This window comes from Siphateles boraxobius, unplaced genomic scaffold (assembly GCF_051911475.1).
Source record: "Siphateles boraxobius isolate OS27281-9 unplaced genomic scaffold, OSU_SipBor_1 76, whole genome shotgun sequence".
Classification (NCBI taxonomy): Eukaryota; Metazoa; Chordata; class Actinopteri; order Cypriniformes; family Leuciscidae; genus Siphateles; species Siphateles boraxobius.
The window spans coordinates 2,608,137-2,625,733 of record NW_027509204.1 but is presented as its reverse complement, the minus strand read 5'-3'; the positions used below and the strand labels follow the sequence as shown (position 1 = coordinate 2,625,733).

General features: G+C 41.0%; 2 protein-coding genes and 1 pseudogene across 2 annotated transcripts; all 3 read left to right on the top strand.

Annotated features, from left to right (window-relative positions):
• Positions 1-1,572, top strand: LOC143724580 (uncharacterized). Its single transcript, XM_077217745.1, has one exon. It carries the CDS (start codon positions 1-3, stop codon positions 1,570-1,572), a length of 1,572 nt encoding a protein of 523 aa, XP_077073860.1.
• Positions 1,573-2,745, top strand: LOC143724579 (uncharacterized; annotated as a pseudogene).
• Positions 2,746-8,439: 5,694 nt separating this feature from the next.
• Positions 8,440-16,338, top strand: adtrp1 (androgen dependent TFPI regulating protein 1). The gene is made up of 7 exons (XM_077217765.1): positions 8,440-9,618; positions 10,447-10,596; positions 11,663-11,764; positions 12,153-12,268; positions 13,873-14,033; positions 14,669-15,002; positions 16,289-16,338. The coding sequence occupies exons 1-6, from the start codon at positions 9,433-9,435 to the stop codon at positions 14,692-14,694; spliced, it is 741 nt and encodes a 246-aa protein (XP_077073880.1). The 5' UTR covers positions 8,440-9,432; the 3' UTR covers positions 14,695-15,002; positions 16,289-16,338.
• Positions 16,339-17,597: the final 1,259 nt, after the last annotated feature.

Here is a 17,597-nt window from a genome sequence, read left to right as displayed (position 1 = left end):
ATGGAGGATGGATCAGCTCCAAACACTGTAAATTATTACATGCCTCATCATGCTGTTCTTCGGGAGGACAAGGTAACAACAAAGCTCAGAGTAGTGTTTGATGCTTCATCACATGACATTGGCTTTCCATCATTGAATGACTGTCTACTTACTGGTCCTAACCTGAATCCAGATCTGCTCAGCATACTAATAAAATTCAGACTGAATGAGATTGCATTTACCGCAGACATCAAGAAGGCCTTCTTGCAGATTTCTCTTGCTGAGAAGGACAGAGATGCAGTGCGGTTCCTCTGGCTCACTGCACCACCCCATGAAGAGGCAGGTGAGACGCTGTGTGTGCTACGGATGACGAGAGTGATGTTTGGAGTGTCCCCCATCCCATTCCTCCTGGCAGCTACAGTGAGAAAGCATCTGAAGGAATATGAAGACCAACTTCCTGAGGTAGTAAAGATAATAAAAGAATCACTTTATGTTGATGACTTAATCTCAAGTGCAAGTGATGTTGAAAATGCCTTCTCCATAACTACTGGTGCAAGGGAGATTATGTCTGCAGCTGGCATGGACCTTTGCAAGTGGACAACCAACTGTGCTGCATTGAAGGAGAAATGGAAGACGACAATGAGTGAACCTTCAGAGGAGACAGAAACGCATGGATCAGTGCTGAAGGTACTAGGCTTGGTATGGAGAACAAAAACAGATGAATTTGTCTTTGACCTGACTGCACTGCTGGATGCTGTAGCTAAAAGAGAGAATACTAAAAGAAGTGTTCTAAAGCTCTCTGCTCGCATATTCGACCCAATAGGCTTTCTTACCCCATTCACTGTGCGAGTAAAATGCCTCTTCCAAGAGATGTGGATACGAGGCCTTGGCTGGGACGAGGAGCTGCCCACTGATCTTGCACAAGAATGGAAAGGATGGTGTTCAGAACTTCCACAGATCCACCACATACACATTCCTCGTTGGTATGGAATAAAATCAGTGCACAGACACGACGCACATCAACTCCACGTGTTTTGTGATGCAAGCGAGAAAGCTTATAGTACTGTCGCTTACCTGCTGCGAGTAGCTGAGGATGGAGCAAAGACCACATGCCTTGTTGCTTCTAAGTCCAGGCTAGCCCCCCTGAAGAAGATCTCACTGCCCCGTCTTGAGCTGATGGGAGCAGTGATTGGAGCAAGACTAGGAAACAGTCTGTTAAAGCCTCTGAATCTGGAGCTACATCAAGTTCATATGTGGACGGATTCGATGATTGTGCTGCAGTGGATTCGCAGTCCAGCTCACAAATGGAAACAGTTTGTGTCAAACCGAGTGTCAGAAATCCAGTCTTTAACTAATCCTGCAATGTGGTCTCACTGTAAAGGCAAGTTCAATCCTGCGGACCTTCCCACCAGAGGTCAGACTGCAACTAACCTGAAGGAAAGTGATCTGTGGTGGAAAGGACCTTCATTTCTGACTGCACTGAATCAATTGGAAGAGAGAGATGAAGATCAAAGCGATGAAGATGTGACTAGTGAGCTAAAGCAAGGTCAGCAGGTCATCGTGCAACTCAGTAGCGGCAGTGACGAAAAGTGAATGGAACCTGTGCTGGATTTACTGAAGTACAGTAAGCTGAAGCGAGTTCTGCGAGTCACCGCTTGGATCAAGCGGTTTGTGCACAATACAAGTTCAAGCTCCAAAATGCGAGGTGAGTTGACTGCTGATGAAATGTTTGAGGCCGAGAAGCACTGGATAAAGGTGACACAAGATAGCAGCTTTAGTCATTAAATCAATTTGCAGGACACAGCAGGACACGGCTCCATTACCCCGAGACAGAATATCAGAAACCCCCCCCATTTGAAGTAACTGGCATAGACTTTGCAGGTCCACTGTATGTGAAGAATGATCGTGCATTATGCAAAGGCTTATGTTGCTCTGTTCACATGTGCTGTCACTAGAGCAGTGCATTTGGAGCTGGTTTCAAGTCAGTCAACAGAAAGTTTCTTGTTAGCACTCAAGCGATTTGTTTCCAGAAGAGGGCTGTGCAAGGTCATCTATTCAGACAATGCTAAAACCTTTAAGAGAGCAAACCAAGACCTTAGTGAGCTGTGGAAGGCCATCAAAGATCCATAAATTCTGGAATACTTCTCAGGGAAGGGCATCACTTGGCGTTTCATTGTAGAACGAGCAGCCTGGTGGGGTGGATTTTGGGAGAGGCTTGTAAGGTCTGTGAAAACGAACCTGAGAAAGGTGTTAGGAAAAGCATCGCTTACCTTTGAAGAAATGTCTACACTCCTTGCAGAAGTAGAGGCACTGAATTCCAGACCCCTCACCTTTGTACACAATGAGATCGACGAGCCGCAGCCACTAACACCAGCACACTTCTTGGTTGGTGAACGACTCACTTCACTGCCTCCAAAACCATTTCCAGCAGACTATGATCATCCCACTGTGAGTAAAGAGGATATGACAAAGAGGTGGAGATACAGGAACCGACTCATGACCAACCTGTGGAATCGCTGGAGGAAGGACTATCTACTGGACCTGAAATCTGCACATTCTTGCAAAACACAGAAACCTACTGAGTTGAAGATGGGTGACATTGTTCTCATAGGAGATGTCAACATGCCGAGACAAACCTGGAAATTAGGAAAAATTGAAGAACTGTTTCCAGGCCGAGATGGCAAAGTTAGATCCTGTGCTGTTCGCACATCCACAAGGACTGTGTTAAAGAGACCCGTTCAATTGCTTTATGCATTAGAGATTTAAGTTGATGAACATTTGTTCATGGGTGGAGGATGTTGTGAATTAATTAGAATAGAAATGTTTAAATAATTATCTTTAATAATAACAGAAACAGTGTTGTCATTTATAAGGTTGTTCAGCTTTAAGAAAAGTTTACCCAAAATGCTTAGGGGGCTGAGCGCGCAGATAGAACTAGGGAGAGAAGAGAAAAAAAAATGACTCCATGTTTGTGCGCTGTATCAATGTGTAATCCTGTTCGTTAACTTCAGTAAACAGTTCGTTTTATTTAATTCAAGTCGTCAGTGGTCATTACTGCTTGTTAAGGAAGAAAAGATACGACAATTCACTCATGTACCCAATCTTTAGACCAAGTCTTCAAAAATACAAGGACATTATAGGCTTTGCACTCAGTTTGCACTTGAAAAACAATTTTTTTGCAAAACTCTAAACATATTTCTCTACATTGCATCATTCAAAACTAACAGCTCTTGTGTTTCATTTGGGAAACACTGCCATTTAAATGCCACATTAATTTACTGATGACCTAGCCAATAATCATGTGGGAAAACACTTGTACATAAATTGATCACTTAGAAATCAAAACTCAGTTTTGAGTAAGAAAGAAATAATTCTTACTATTATTATATATTATTAAATTATTTTTTATTATTTTCAAGACATTTTGGACAATTTCATGCTCCCAACTTTGTGGGAACAGTTTGTAGATGGCCGTTTCTGTTCTAACATGACTGCGCACCTGTCCTGACTCAAACCGATAGAACAGCTGTGGGATGAAGTAGAGCGGAGACTGCGAGTCATCAGTAAGCTGGTGTGTAGTGGGTGTTCTGGCACAATATGGTTGCCATCGCATCATCCAGGCAACAAAAAGAAAAACTAATTTTGTGAACATGTAAAATAAAATAAAAAACTTCATAAAACCTGCCAAATGGCTTATCTACACTTCATACACACACAAATATTTTTTATACACAGTTTGTGTCAATTTAAAGCTCCAGTAGGTAGCTTTTGTAAACAAATATTTGTTAAACTGTTATTATGTCCTGAAAGTAGAATATGAGACAGATAATCTGTGAAAAAAATCACGCTCCTCTGGCTCCTCCCTGTGGTCCTACTGCCATTTGCAGAAATACACCGCTCCCGGTCAGAAACAACCAATCATAGCCAGGAGGAATGTCTTAGCAGTGTCAATCACGCTCGTGTACGCGCTGATCAACCGTCTCTTGCACAGCGCGAGCACGTACCGTCGTTCGTGACTCTCCTGTTCAAACTCGTTCATCCAAATGAACAAATCTTTTTCCGAGTCATTTCGTTCATTCAACGAACGAAATGACTCGAAAAAGATTTTGTTCATTTTGAACGAGTCTTTTTCGGAGTCATTTCGTTCATTCAGCTAACGAATGACTCGAAAAAAGATTTGTTCATTTGGATGAACGAGTTCGAACAGGATCACGAACGTGCATCACAGAACAGAGCAAGGCGAGCATTTGTGCTTATAAAACTTAAAAAAAATTATTTATTTTTGAAATGACCGATCGTTTCACTAGATAAGACCCTTATTCATCGTCTGGTATCGTTTAAAACCCTTTGAAGCTGCACTGAAACTGTCATTTGGTCCTCGAAATGTTTGTGTCCTATTGAAGTCCATTATATGGAGAAAAAGCCTGGAATGTTTTCATCAAAAAACTTAATTTCTCTTCGACTGAAGAAAGAAAGACATGGACATCTTGGATGACATGGGGGTGAGTAAATAATCAGCAAAAGTTTTTTTTTAAAGTGAACTAATCCTTTAACGTTATCTTAGTAGCTATAACTTATAGAAAGAGTGCAACCTTATAACGTTACATGTATTGCAAAATACATAATGATTTGAGGACCAAGTTTGTAGTCAAAGTATGGGCAGGCCATAGTCAATGTAAAGCATATTGTTGATGTTTCGTCCCTATTAGTGAATGTTCCATAACTGTTTATAATCCGACGTCATTGGTGGTCCTGCTTACTAGCCTGTGCGTTCACGGCAGGCTCCGCTGTGGGGGAGGAGCTGTGGGGGAGGAGCTGTGGAGGGAGGAGCTGTGGAGGGAGGAGCTGTGGAGGGAGGAGCTGTGGGGGAGGAGCTGTGGAGGGAGGAGCTGTGGGGGAGGAGCTGTGGAGGGAGGAGCTGTGGAGGGAGGAGCTGTGGGGGAGGAGCTGTGGAGGGAGGAGCTGTGGGGGAGGAGCTGTGGAGGGAGGAGCTGTGGGGGAGGAGCTGTGGAGGGAGGAGCTGTGGAGGGAGGAGCTGTGGAGGGAGGAGCTGTGGAGGGAGGGCTGTGGGGGAGGAGCTGTGGAGGGAGGGCTGTGGAGGGAGGAGCTGTGGGGGAGGAGCTGTGGAGGGAGGAGCTGTGGAGGGAGGAGCTGTGGAGGGAGGAGCTGTGGGGGAGGAGCTGTGGAGGGAGGAGCTGTGGAGGGAGGAGCTGTGGAGGGAGGAGCTGTGGGGGAGGAGCTGTGGAGGGAGGAGCTGTGGAGGGAGGAGCTGTGGAGGGAGGGCTGTGGGGGAGGAGCTGTGGAGGGAGGGCTGTGGAGGGAGGAGCTGTGGGGGAGGAGCTGTGGAGGGAGGAGCTGTGGGGGAGGAGCTGTGGAGGGAGGAGCTGTGGAGGGAGGAGCTGTGGGGGAGGAGCTGTGGAGGGAGGAGCTGTGGAGGGAGGAGCTGTGGAGGGAGGAGCTGTGGGGGAGGAGCTGCGGAGGGAGGAGCTGTGGGGGAGGAGCTGTGGAGGGAGGAGCTGTGGGGGAGGAGCTGTGGGGGAGGAGCTGTAGGGGAGGAGCTGTGGGGGGAGGAGCTGTGGGGGAGGAGCTGTGGAGGGAGGAGCTGTGGAGGGAGGAGCTGTGGGGGAGGAGCTGTGGAGGGAGGAGCTGTGGAGGGAGGAGCTGTGGAGGGAGGAGCTGTGGGGGAGGAGCTGCGGAGGGAGGAGCTGTGGGGGAGGAGCTGTGGAGGGAGGAGCTGTGGGGGAGGAGCTGTGGGGGAGGAGCTGTAGGGGAGGAGCTGTGGGGGGAGGAGCTGTGGGGGAGGAGCTGTGGAGGGAGGGCTGTAGCGCAGCAGAGAGCAAGGGGGTTGGACCTGTAAGTTGTGCTTGTTCAAATTTTCAGGCTAAGTCAACATTTTCTCAAAACTCCCTACTGCAGCTTTAAATAAGATTACTAAAACAAATAATCTTACTTTCTTCTCACAAATATGCTCCTGTGACCATGTGTCAGAAAAGGATGTCCCACCTTCAAATGGTGCTTGATAGTGACTCCCAAACATTATTGTACTTTTTCAAACATTCTATTGGTTGCAATCATTTAAAGAAAAATGTACTGAAGTACTACAGTATGGTAGGGCTTAAGGCCCCGTCCACACTACTGCGTTTTCGTTTAAAAACGGAGACCTTTTGCTACGTTTGCACCTCCCGTCCACACTAAAACGGGAAAAACGAAGACCCAAAACGGAGAAGTTTAGAAACGCTGCAGCTCCGTTTTTCGTTTTGAATCTCCGGAGGGCGTTTTAGTGTAGACGGGACAAAACGGAGGAGTTTAGAAACGATGACGTAGAAGGTCACGCTCGGCTCTATGATTGGGTGTCATCACCCATGACGTGTCCTTCCCTGATTCGTCAGCCACCCATCACATGTCCCGTCACCGGAAGAAAACAAACAAAAACATCCTGGACTACGTAGCTGATGTTAGTGAGTGCAACATGGATAACGAATTACAAGCGTTACTGACTTTGATGTCTTTGTTAGCAGCTGTTGTGCAAGCAAATTTTGCATTTTACAATGCTATAACTGCCTACATGCGCCGGAGGCAAACTATTATTCGAGCGATCTATGACAATTCCCGTGTTCAGCGGCGGTCCATGAAAAGAAATCTCTGGTCTTCGACATTTTCTAATCTTTGCAGAGGTAGCTAACGTTACTTGCTTCCTCATCAAATCTGAGGAATAGTCCATCCGTTTCCTGTTTACACCGGCACGCGCATGCACAGTGTTGGAGAATGGTCACGTGATCCGAGTTTTCAGTCGTTTTAATGTGGACGGAGATCAATTCTAATACGCAGCTAAAACGCTGGTGTGGACGGAGATCGTTTTCGTTTTAATTCTCCGTTTTTAAACAAAAACGCAGTAGTGTGGACGGGGCCTAAGAAAACTTCCCGTTGTCTGAGGGCAATGCTGTGCTGTAGAGGGTTAATATTTAACGAGGGTTAATATTTAACCTTTAAACATTTCCTGCTTCCCCCCAGAACTCTTAACAATTGATTATGTTTAAAATATAGATCTCATTATATTAATAAAGTTTATTTACCTAAATTGCTGGATTTAATCAATTACTTTAATGGTAAATAAACCTGATTTCTGATCGCGTTTCATACTGAGAGAGAAAGTACAACTTAAAAGGGCATGACAAATCATGACATAAGGCTGACATCACACAACGTACCAATGCATTATCCCTCATGAACAATTATAAAGTCTGATGTTTGCATATGTTTACCATTACGACATCCTTCATGAATAAACATGACTTCTGATGTTTGTATATGTAGGCTATATGCAATCAGAGACATACGTACCATCGCGTCACATATACAAATATAAGGCTTGTTTGAGGTGCGCCTTGCCTCGCCCTAAATGTAGTCGAGAGTAGCGGCTGCAGTAAGATGAGGAGTGAAAAAAGCGCAGGCAAGTCGGACAGTTCTCGCTTCTCGCAGTGGATCGGACACCTGCGAGATTACTGATGGATATCGCGGGATTCACGCTCGTGCACAGTGTTGCTATTAAACTGGATGTAATTTAAGTTCTGTTGCTTTTATATGAAAATAAATATAATGAACAAAACACAAGTACTTATTATTTAACTCCATTCCAAATAAGTGTTTATCAATCATTTTTTTTCTTTAATACAGACATAGGCTGTGTTTTTTTTATATAATAAAATGACATTGCATAACCCATAGAGATCGCACTGTCGAGAGGGAATATTCACACATAACATATACATAAAACATGATAGCCGAGTTTTAAAATAAAACATTTTAAAAGAGAACAATACATCACGGTTGTTTAAACCAATCAACTGTGTCGTCAGCAAGTCGTTTCCCATCATGCTTTTGATCAGCGCAGTCGGTGGAGAGCAACTGCGCGCGACTGGAGAATCCGACACGTGCGCCTTGCACTCGCGGGAGCTTTTTGACACACGTCAGCATGACATCAGAGCAAGGCAGTCCGCACTCGGACACATTTCTAACCGGCATGCATCTCGCGCTGATCACCGGTGATCAGTTCTGCGCAGATTTTGCTCATCTCAAACAAGCCTATAGTCTCAAATACAGCAATGTCATTGGCTACTGTGCCGTGAAAATTGCCAACGTTAATCACTTCATATGTATTCACTTGCCACATACCGAATTATTTCCAATTCCCCAAAAACGTTGTTGAAATATTTTGTCCCGTTGCTTTTATGGACTCATTATCGATGGGCTTCTCCCTTGACGGGACGTCCCCCCGATTGGCTGCGAGCTTCTCCTCCTGTCTATACGGTAATGTCTCTATTGTGCGACAAAAAGTCGCGTGGTTATGACGCAATCGTTTGCCTGTTTTTAACAAAAACGGCTTCTACGGGGCCATAACGTAAGATACAAAGTAATGGAGCCTTTTATACATTGTCGTGTTTATATAGAAATATATAATGGACAAATGAAGTCTTTGGACGCCTCAGATGTAAAGTTATTCGCTGTCAAAGTGACGCCAAAATGAATGGGAGTCAATGGAATGCTAACAGCAGGTGAAGTTCTGCTACAATGGCGGCTCCCGCGAGGCTTCAACTTCCGGCTGATGGATTACCCCCTCGGTCGCGCGCAGTTGCTCTCCACCAACTGCGCTGATCAAAAGCATGATGGGAAACGACTTGCTGACGACACCTCTTAATGTTGATTGGTTTAAACAACCGTCAACGTGATGTATTGTTCTCTTTTAAATTGTTTGATTTTAAACTCGGATATCATGTTTTATGTGTAGCCTATATGTTATGTGTGAATATTGCCAAACTCTCGGACAGTGCGATCTCTATGAGTTATGCAATGTCATTTTATTATATATACTGTATATAAAACACACACAAAACACATAGCCTATGTCTGTATTAAAGAAAAATGATTGATAAACACTTATTTAGAATGGAATTAAATAACAAGTACTTGTTATTGTCTTGTTCATTATATATGTTTTCATATAAAGGCAACAGAACTTAAATTACATCCAGTTTATTAGCAACACTGTGCACGAGCGACAATCCCGCGATATCCATCAGTAATCTCGCAGGTGTCCGGTCCACTGCGAGAAGCGAGAACTGTCCGGCTTGCCTGCGCTTTCTTCACTCCTCATCTTACTGCAGCCGCTACTCTCGACTACATTTCTGGGGAGGCAAGGCGCATCTCAAACAAGCCTATTACGACACCTGCGTCTACTACTCCTTACTCCTGTGACAACAGCCAGAATCCCCTTTATCCGAAAGCGACACTCAGGCCGAACCGATGACGTAACCTCACAAACCGAGGCCTCATTGGTCATTAGTCACGTGATTTTCACGTTAACAACACAAGCCTTGAATCGCGGCTTAATCTGGCACGCCCATTTTTCGATGCCTCGGTTCAAATGTCACATCACTAGTGATTGGCTGTTCGCTCATGACCGAAACTCCCACGACTGTCATGGCGGCCACCGGGCTGAAGATGTGCCTGCTGCTTCATCTGCTTGTTTTCAGCTGGTATATATTCACTATCTGGAGTAACTGCTCCCTGCAGACCTCAGACAGACATCCCGGTGTGCGTTCATACGGGGGCCGCTGGAAGTATCTGACCTTTCTTAATCTGGTAGGGGCAGTTCGCACTCAAGCCACCTCTGTGTCAGTTATTATGACACGTCGGTGACGTCCGTTTAGAGGTTGACATTCGAGTTCAAAGCCATTACACTTTTCAGCACAAACAACTCAGATATACATAAACAAACGAAAATGCGTTTGTGATATATACATAAACAAACACATAGCGCATGGCTTAATAAAAAAAAAACACATTAGACCTATAAATCATTGAAACAATTTAACTATATGATTATATCAAACTAATAGTAAAGTTTTCCGAAAAATATCCCTTTTATTGTAGAAGTCTCAGTTTTTTGGAATTGGCATTTCATGTTTTGCAACTTAAAATGTATGCAATACTGTGTGTGAATCCATTAAATTACAACACCGTTTGACCTAAAGGTATCAAACCAATTGGAAATTAGCCTAGTAAATTATTCAGATTATTAGTCTGTTTTTTATATGGTTTTAATGGATTTAAATGGGCTCAGTACTGTATATAAAATATACCAGATTAATTATCTTTAAAAAAAACAAGCCTTCTGCAATAAAAGGGATATTATTCTGAACATTTTACTATTAGTTTGATATAATGTCTTATAATTAATTTGTTTAATTGATTTATAGGGCTAGCCTAATTAATCTATATTTTATTTCTTGAAATTTAGCCTTGCAGTGTGCAAAGGGTGTTTGTATGTATATCTGAGTTGGTTTGTGCTGAAAACATGAAATGCGCAGAGTTTAATCGATATGAAACCGAATGTCAAATAAACTTTCAGCTGTAGTTATGACTGTGTGTTCATGCCACATGACTCTCGTGTGTGTGTGTTTGTTTCAGGTGCTGCAGGCTGTGTTTTTTGGATGGTGTGTGTTAGTGGATGTGATGCACATGCTGGTGCCGGTGAAACACACTCGTAGCGGGACTCCTCTGACCCTCACTAAAGCCAGAGACTACTTCTTCACTGCGCTGGCCTTTCCCATCGGCACTGTGAGTACCAGTACAGTTCCAGTTTAACACGGATACACTGCCGTTCCAAAGGCTGGGATCGGTAAGAGTTTTAATGTTTTTAAAAATAAGTTATATTCTGCTCACCAGGGCTGCATTTATTTGATTTAAAAAAAGTAATATTTTTAAATATTGACAATTTAAAATAACTTTTCTATGTGAATATATAGTAAAGTGTCATTTATTCCTTTGATCAAAGCTGAATTTTCAGCATCATTACTCCAGTCTTCAGTGTCACATGATCCTTCAGAAATCATTCAAACGTGATGATTTGATGCTCAAGAAACATTCATTATTATTATTAGCAGCTGAAAACAGTCGTGTACAATTTTTTTTCATGATTCTTTGATGAAAAGAAAGTTCCAAAGAACAGCATTTATCTGAAATATAATGTTTTGTAACTTTATAAATGTCTTAAATGTCTGTAAATTTTGATCAATTTAATACACCCTTGATGAACAAAAGTAATACATTTTCAGATAAATGTTGTTCTTTCTATTCATCAAAGAATCCTGAAATAAAAATTGTACACAACTGTTTTCAACATTGATAATAATGTTACATGCCTCCCCAGTCTAGGGGTCAGGGGGGCAGTAACAAGGAAATTACTAACAGTTTGGCAACCAAGACCTCTCCTCTCCTGTCTCAGTACTCCACAAATCACACCAATTTTTGAAACACTCAAAAAAAGACTTTATTTGATACAAAAAAAAGGAAAGCATCAATAGGCTTCGGGAGGGGACAAGGCCAAAACAATAAACACAATGTTCTGACTATAGGGGGAATGCCTTCCTAACCTTTCAAAATAAGATTCAAAATGAATAACAAATTGCGTACCTTACTCCCTCTTTAGCCAAACACAGGAGAAAAACATGGACATAACCATAAATGTCATCCGCCTCCCTACTGCTTCCTAAATAAATTAAATCTCATTTGTTCTCTCATTTGTATTATTTATTAGATATCGTTATCATCAACGGCTGTTTAAAAAACTTTATTGGTCAACTACTAATGTGAACTTTGAATGTATTGATCTTGTTGCTTGCAGTTTGTGTTTGCTTCTTTCTGGAGTCTCTACACTTACGACCGAGAGCTGGTGTATCCCAAAATGTTAGACGAGATCATCCCCATCTGGCTGAATCATGCAATGGTGAGAAGATTATTGAATATTACATATTGAAGTGACTTTACTGACCCTTGATTAGGGGTGTGTTGTGCACACAGCCTTCATCTAGAGCTCATTTAATGCAGTCTGGACATTCAATTCAATTGCATTGTAATTCAAATAATTATATTTATTTGTATAGCGCTTTTCTCAATACACATAATTTCAAAGCAGCTTTACAGAAAATGCATTAATTCACAATACAATTTAGAGAGATCTGTTATCAGAGGTGACTGAAGTTAGAAATGTACATATACAAATCACAGTTAGCTAAAAACATATTAATTTGAACAATGTAATAATTTAAGGCAGAAACAATGGGTCATTGAAGTAATGAATATTTGTTAACATATGCTTATGTGTTTTCCTCCAGCACACGGTGATCATGCCTCTGCTGCTTCTCCAGATGTTCCTGCAGAATCACTCGTATCCCAGTCGCACTAAAGGGATTTCTGCTCTGGCTCTATTCTCCGTCCTGTATCTGTCATGGTAATGAAGGCGAAAAAAAAAGGCAACAGTGGCAAGGAACCGAAACTCCATCAGTGACAGAATGGAGAGAAAAACCTTGGGAGAACCCAGGCTCAGTCAGACGGCCAGTCCTCCTTTGGCCAATGAACGAACAGTGTATGATTATGATTCAGGCAGCATTACAGGTCAGAAGTCAGATGAGATCAGAACTTTCACAATATTTATCCAGTTCATCTGGTTTGGGGTCGGAGTCATCACGCCGGTATGGAGATGAGTTTGTTGAGGTGTCCATGAGGCCTTCACAGTGTTGATGAGGCTGGCACTTCAGGGATGCGTTGTCGTCGTGTCCATGTGATGGTCCTTCATCAGAACTGGATATGGCCTGGATCCGGTGGACTGCGGGAAACCTCGGGATAAACAGAGAGACTAATATTACATTAGAATAGACGCCATCCTTCTTATGATGTACAAAGTACATCAGGATTTTAGGGAAGTGTTCCCGGTTCCGGCTGATCTAAACTATGCAGCCTAACATTGAATTATAGAAGTCTATAATGTGTTATGTGTATGCTAGGTCAAAGAGATGTGTTTTTAGTCTAGATTTGAACTGACAGACTGTGTCTGCTTCCCGGACAATGTTAGGAAGATTGTTCCAAAGTTTTGGTGCTAAATAGGAAAAGGATCTACCGCCAGCAGTCGATTTAGATATTCTAGGTATTATCAACTGGGCAGAACTTTGAGATCGCAATAGACGTGAAGGACTATAATGCGTTAAGAGCTCGCTCAAGTACTGGGGAGCTAAACCATTTAGTGCTTCGTATAAATTTTAAAATATTGCTGATTACTTACAATGTTTAATAGGGAGCCAATGCAGTGTTGACAGAACCGGGCTAATATGGTCGTACTTCCTGGTTCTGGTAAGAACTCTAGCGGCTGCGTTTTGGACCAGCTGTAGTTTGTTTATTAAGCGTGCAGGGCAACCACCCAGTAGAGCATTACAATAATCTAGCCTTGATGTCATGAACGCATGAACTAGTTGTTCCGCATTTGTCAATGAGAGCATATGACATAATTTAGATATATTTTTAAGATGAAAAATGCAGTTTTACAGATACTAGACGCGTGACTTTCAAATGAAAGATTGGTATCAAAGAGCAAACCGAGGTTCCTAACTGGCGACGAACTTGACAGAGCAGCCATCAAGTGTTAGACGGTATTCTGGGTTATTATGTGAGGAAGTTTTTTGTCCAATAACTAGAATCTCTGTTTTTTCAGAATTAAGTAGTAGGAAATTACAAATCATCCAGTTTTTTATATCAGCTATGCATTCCATTAATTTGGTGAATTGGTAAGTTTCGTCAGGGCTTGAAGAAATATAGAGCTGAGTTTCATCAGCATAACAGTGAAAACTAATGCCATGCTTCCTAATGAGATCTCCTTACGGTAGCATGTACAGAGTGAGCAGCAACGGTCCTAGTACTGAGCCTTGTGGTACACCATACTAAACTTTTGACCGATCAGACATCTCTTCATTTACTGCTACAAACTGATAACGGTCAGATAAGTATGATTTCATGTCTCTCCTCAGCAGAGCAGCGCTGATGTGTGTTTCTGCTCCTCATCAGGGTGTTGTGGGTGCACCACGCCTCAGGGATCTGGGTCTACCCCATCATGGCTCAATTGAGTCCCGTGGGATTGTGTGTGTTCCTGGGCTGCGCGTCCCTCACCATGGCTCCTCTTTACCTGTTAGGAGAGAAGCTCAGCCTCATGATGTGGAGCACCACAGGTGAGAAACTTACCAACCCGCCATTACACTTATCTGTCTTTACAGAGGGACCGGTTTTACCGTAGCCGCTAACTTGGAACCGTTTAAAATTTAACTCAAAAATTAAAATGTCCTGATTATTTACTAATGGCCCCCAGCCATCCAAGATGTACATGACTTTCTTTCTTCAGCCAAAAATAAATTAAGGTTTTACAAGGAAAACATTCCTGGATTTTTCTAAAAGAAGCTTTAAAGGTAAGTTTGTAAGTTTTCTCCGACATAGGTCGCATTTTCAAAACAATAGCAAAGATGAAGCTTGATGACACTATAAAGGAAAGTGGAACGATGGGAGATGTTGTTTTTACCATCCAGAGATGTACGGAATTCATAAATCATCTTCATGAATAAGCTAATAAATTAGTTTTTGTATTTTTGTTCTGAGAAAAATCCTGCAATGGTTTCCTTAATTGTCTTCGGCTGAAAGAGTCCTGTACATCTGGGATTATGGAGTAAATAATCAGGACGTTTTCCTTTTTTGGGTGAACTATTCCTTTAACCTGAATATCAAACTAACTATATGTTTTGTCATCACAGAGTGTGGCAGATTTTGTATGTTATTATTATGATCCATACTGACTGTAGTTTTTCTCTAAAAGGGAATCAGAAGAAGAAAAAGAAGTAAATGTCTACTGGAAAACACATTAATGTGGATCTTAATACCAGCCAAAGAAAGGGAACAATGACCAGCTGGAGTGTGTTATACAAGAGGGGCTTGATTCACCCTCGCATACACACAGAAGGTCACATTAATACACACATACTGTGCACAAGGAGTGTGTGTGTGTACACTAATAGTTTTATTCCATTTGTTTTGTGATGCTAATGAAAATCAGTTGCACTTACAAATTAAAATGCTGTATTTTATTTTAAATAATATTCTTTATTTTATAATTTTCAAGCCTCTGTAATATCCCTGAATGCTGTATTTCAGTGGTTAACCCTCTACCGCATAGTGTTGCCATATGGCAACATACTCTTTGTGTTCATTTCATTGCCAATGTTTCTTTAAGAAAACATTCTAATGTTTTTTTGTTGGAATGAGAAGACCTTAGTTTAGCCAATGATGTGCTTTGGTTAAGTCACATGACATGCAATTTTTTTCTGTGCCGCGATTTTTGACAGACTGCCGTCTCTTGTCGGTAGTTGCTGAAAGCAATCTAGAACGTCAGTAACAAACAAGGACCATCCCATATCACATACACAAAAAAAATCAAAACATCACCTCAGTTAAGTTCTGATGACATATTCACCAAAAAAAAAAGTTTTTATGAAATAAGTTTTTGGTAAATCGATCAAATGTCTGTGTTGCTAAGCGGCAACACTGTGCAATAGTGGAATGACATTATTGCAATAGTTTAGGTAGCTAGACAGGTCAGCTGCAATCTGTTAAGCTGTAGGAATAACAACATTAATGCTAGTGATATAATGTTGATTAGTCATAGGTTAAGGACTGCCAATATGGAAAGCTGTTTGAACTTTTATTCATTTCCAGGAAATGAATTCTTGATATCTATAATTGTATTTCACTAAAATGTCAACATAGGCTGCCATTCAAAATCAATTGTTGATATCAATAATTGATTTCTTACTAGTAGAAATATAATGTTGATATCAATCATTTCTTTGTTAGTAAATATGTGAATTCCTGATATCAATAATTCAAATGTCACTAGCTGAAATGTCTATTCTTGATATCAACAATTGAATTGCTACCAGTAAAAAAATCATTTTTGATATCTGAAAATCTGATATCAATATTATTTTAGATATCTAAAATTCTTACTAGTAACAATCACATTCATGATATCAGAAATTAACATTGTCACTAGTGAAAATTAAATTATTGATATCAAAAATTGCCATTGTTATAGTAGAAATCTAATTCCTTATATCAATAACTATCATTTTACCTAGTAAAAATGTAATTGTTGATATTAAGAATTAGTATCCTGGAAATGAATAAAAGTTAAAACGGCTTGTCATACTGCCAATGCATTTGTATGCTATTACGGAAAAAAATCTAATTTAAAAGGCTTTTTTTTTCTAAAAAAATTCCACTCTTGTACGTTGTTGCCATATGGCAACATATCATAAAAGACCTTAAAATGTAAAAAAATTCAAAAAAATGTTGTACAGCACTTCAAGTTAAGCCATTGTAAGAAAATAAAAAGTGTCAAATATTTTTTTCTATAGGTCTGTCATAATGCGTGCGGTAGAGGTTTAAGGGACAGTTAGTACCGATCACTTTTCCCGTCTCAGATTCATAGTAGTGTTGTTGTTTTTTTTAAATGAGCTGGTGACCAATTAATATAAAATACAATTTCTATATAATTTATGGCAGTTAGTGTCAAATTGTGCAATTGCATGTAATGAAAGCATTGAGAGGTGTTTGAGTCAGTACTCAAACACCTCTTAATGCTTTCATTACATAATTTTGTGGTGAGGTGAGTTTGAGGGCTTCTCGAATGACCCCTGATCCTGCGTGAACTCGGGTAATCTCACGAGTGAAGCCCTTAATGTGATTTCCCGGCTTGACCGAGAGTTTGATGATGAAAACAAGTAAACCCAAGTAATCTGGTACATTTCATTCACATCCAGAGAAATGGCTCTGAGTAATACTTTTAATAACATTATCTTTGAGTCCTATCAATCTGAAAATGTTTTTTAATTGTTTTGTCGACATGTTATAAGCAGAATAGTGTGTCATTGTCATTACGGTGTATTACCCTGTTTTTTTTTTGTTTTTTAAATGCCTGTTATCTTAACTAGTTTGCATTAATCAAAAACAAATGTTGTAGAAACACCCGTTTATGTGAACAGAGTTGATGGATCAGTTTTCGGATGTTTACAAGGTCCCTGTAAGAACATGAGTCCTGTGTTGATATGGTTATGGCACTCGTGTTAAATGTGTGATGATGCACTGACTCTGAGAGGGACAGTTACTGGTGTACACGATCTATGATTATTCATGTCATCTGTGTCCTTTATTAATAAACAATAATAAATCAGAGCTTTACTGTTATCCAGTTAAAGTGTCTTGGTGTCTTCTGCCTTTAAATAAGCTTGTCTCCCAGTATCAGTTCATCAGTGCGTCAGCTGTTAGTTAACTTCCTACTTAAGAGACTCTCCTTTAATCAGATTTACTGTAAGTCCATCAGTTTGCAAAGTCACCTCATCTTCAGTTACTGGGTGCAGAACGAGCTGCATTGACCTTTTTAATAGTTGAATAGTTTTGTTATAGTCGTAAACAAAAAGAAACTGAGTATGTGGGGCTTGATGAATGCAGTGTTTATGTACTCATATTTTAAATAAGGAGAAATTTGTTTACTAATTTTTGAAATTCTGGACAATCATATAAGGAAATTGTTTCCCCCTCATTTTCTTTCTAATAAAACCGTAAAATAAGAGTTGAGGCCGCTATGCTGGAGACCGAGCCGGTGTGTGTCTGTGAGGTCGGAGAGATGGGCTTCTTCAGGAGTAAGTGGATTAGTTGTTAAATCTTGTGTGAGACTGAAATAGCTGCTC

Bases quoted from the DNA above. Each gene is read 5' to 3' on its own strand.
- adtrp1 (XM_077217765.1), top strand. From the start codon at position 9,433: ATGACCGAAACTCCCACGACTGTCATGGCGGCCACCGGGCTGAAGATG. The intron at 10,597-11,662 runs GTGAGTACCAGT...TGTTGCTTGCAG, and splicing joins TGGCCTTTCCCATCGGCACT to TTTGTGTTTGCTTCTTTCTG. The intron at 14,034-14,668 runs GTGAGAAACTTA...TTTCTCTAAAAG, and splicing joins CATGATGTGGAGCACCACAG to GGAATCAGAAGAAGAAAAAG.
- LOC143724580 (XM_077217745.1), top strand. From the start codon at position 1: ATGGAGGATGGATCAGCTCCAAACACTGTAAATTATTACATGCCTCAT.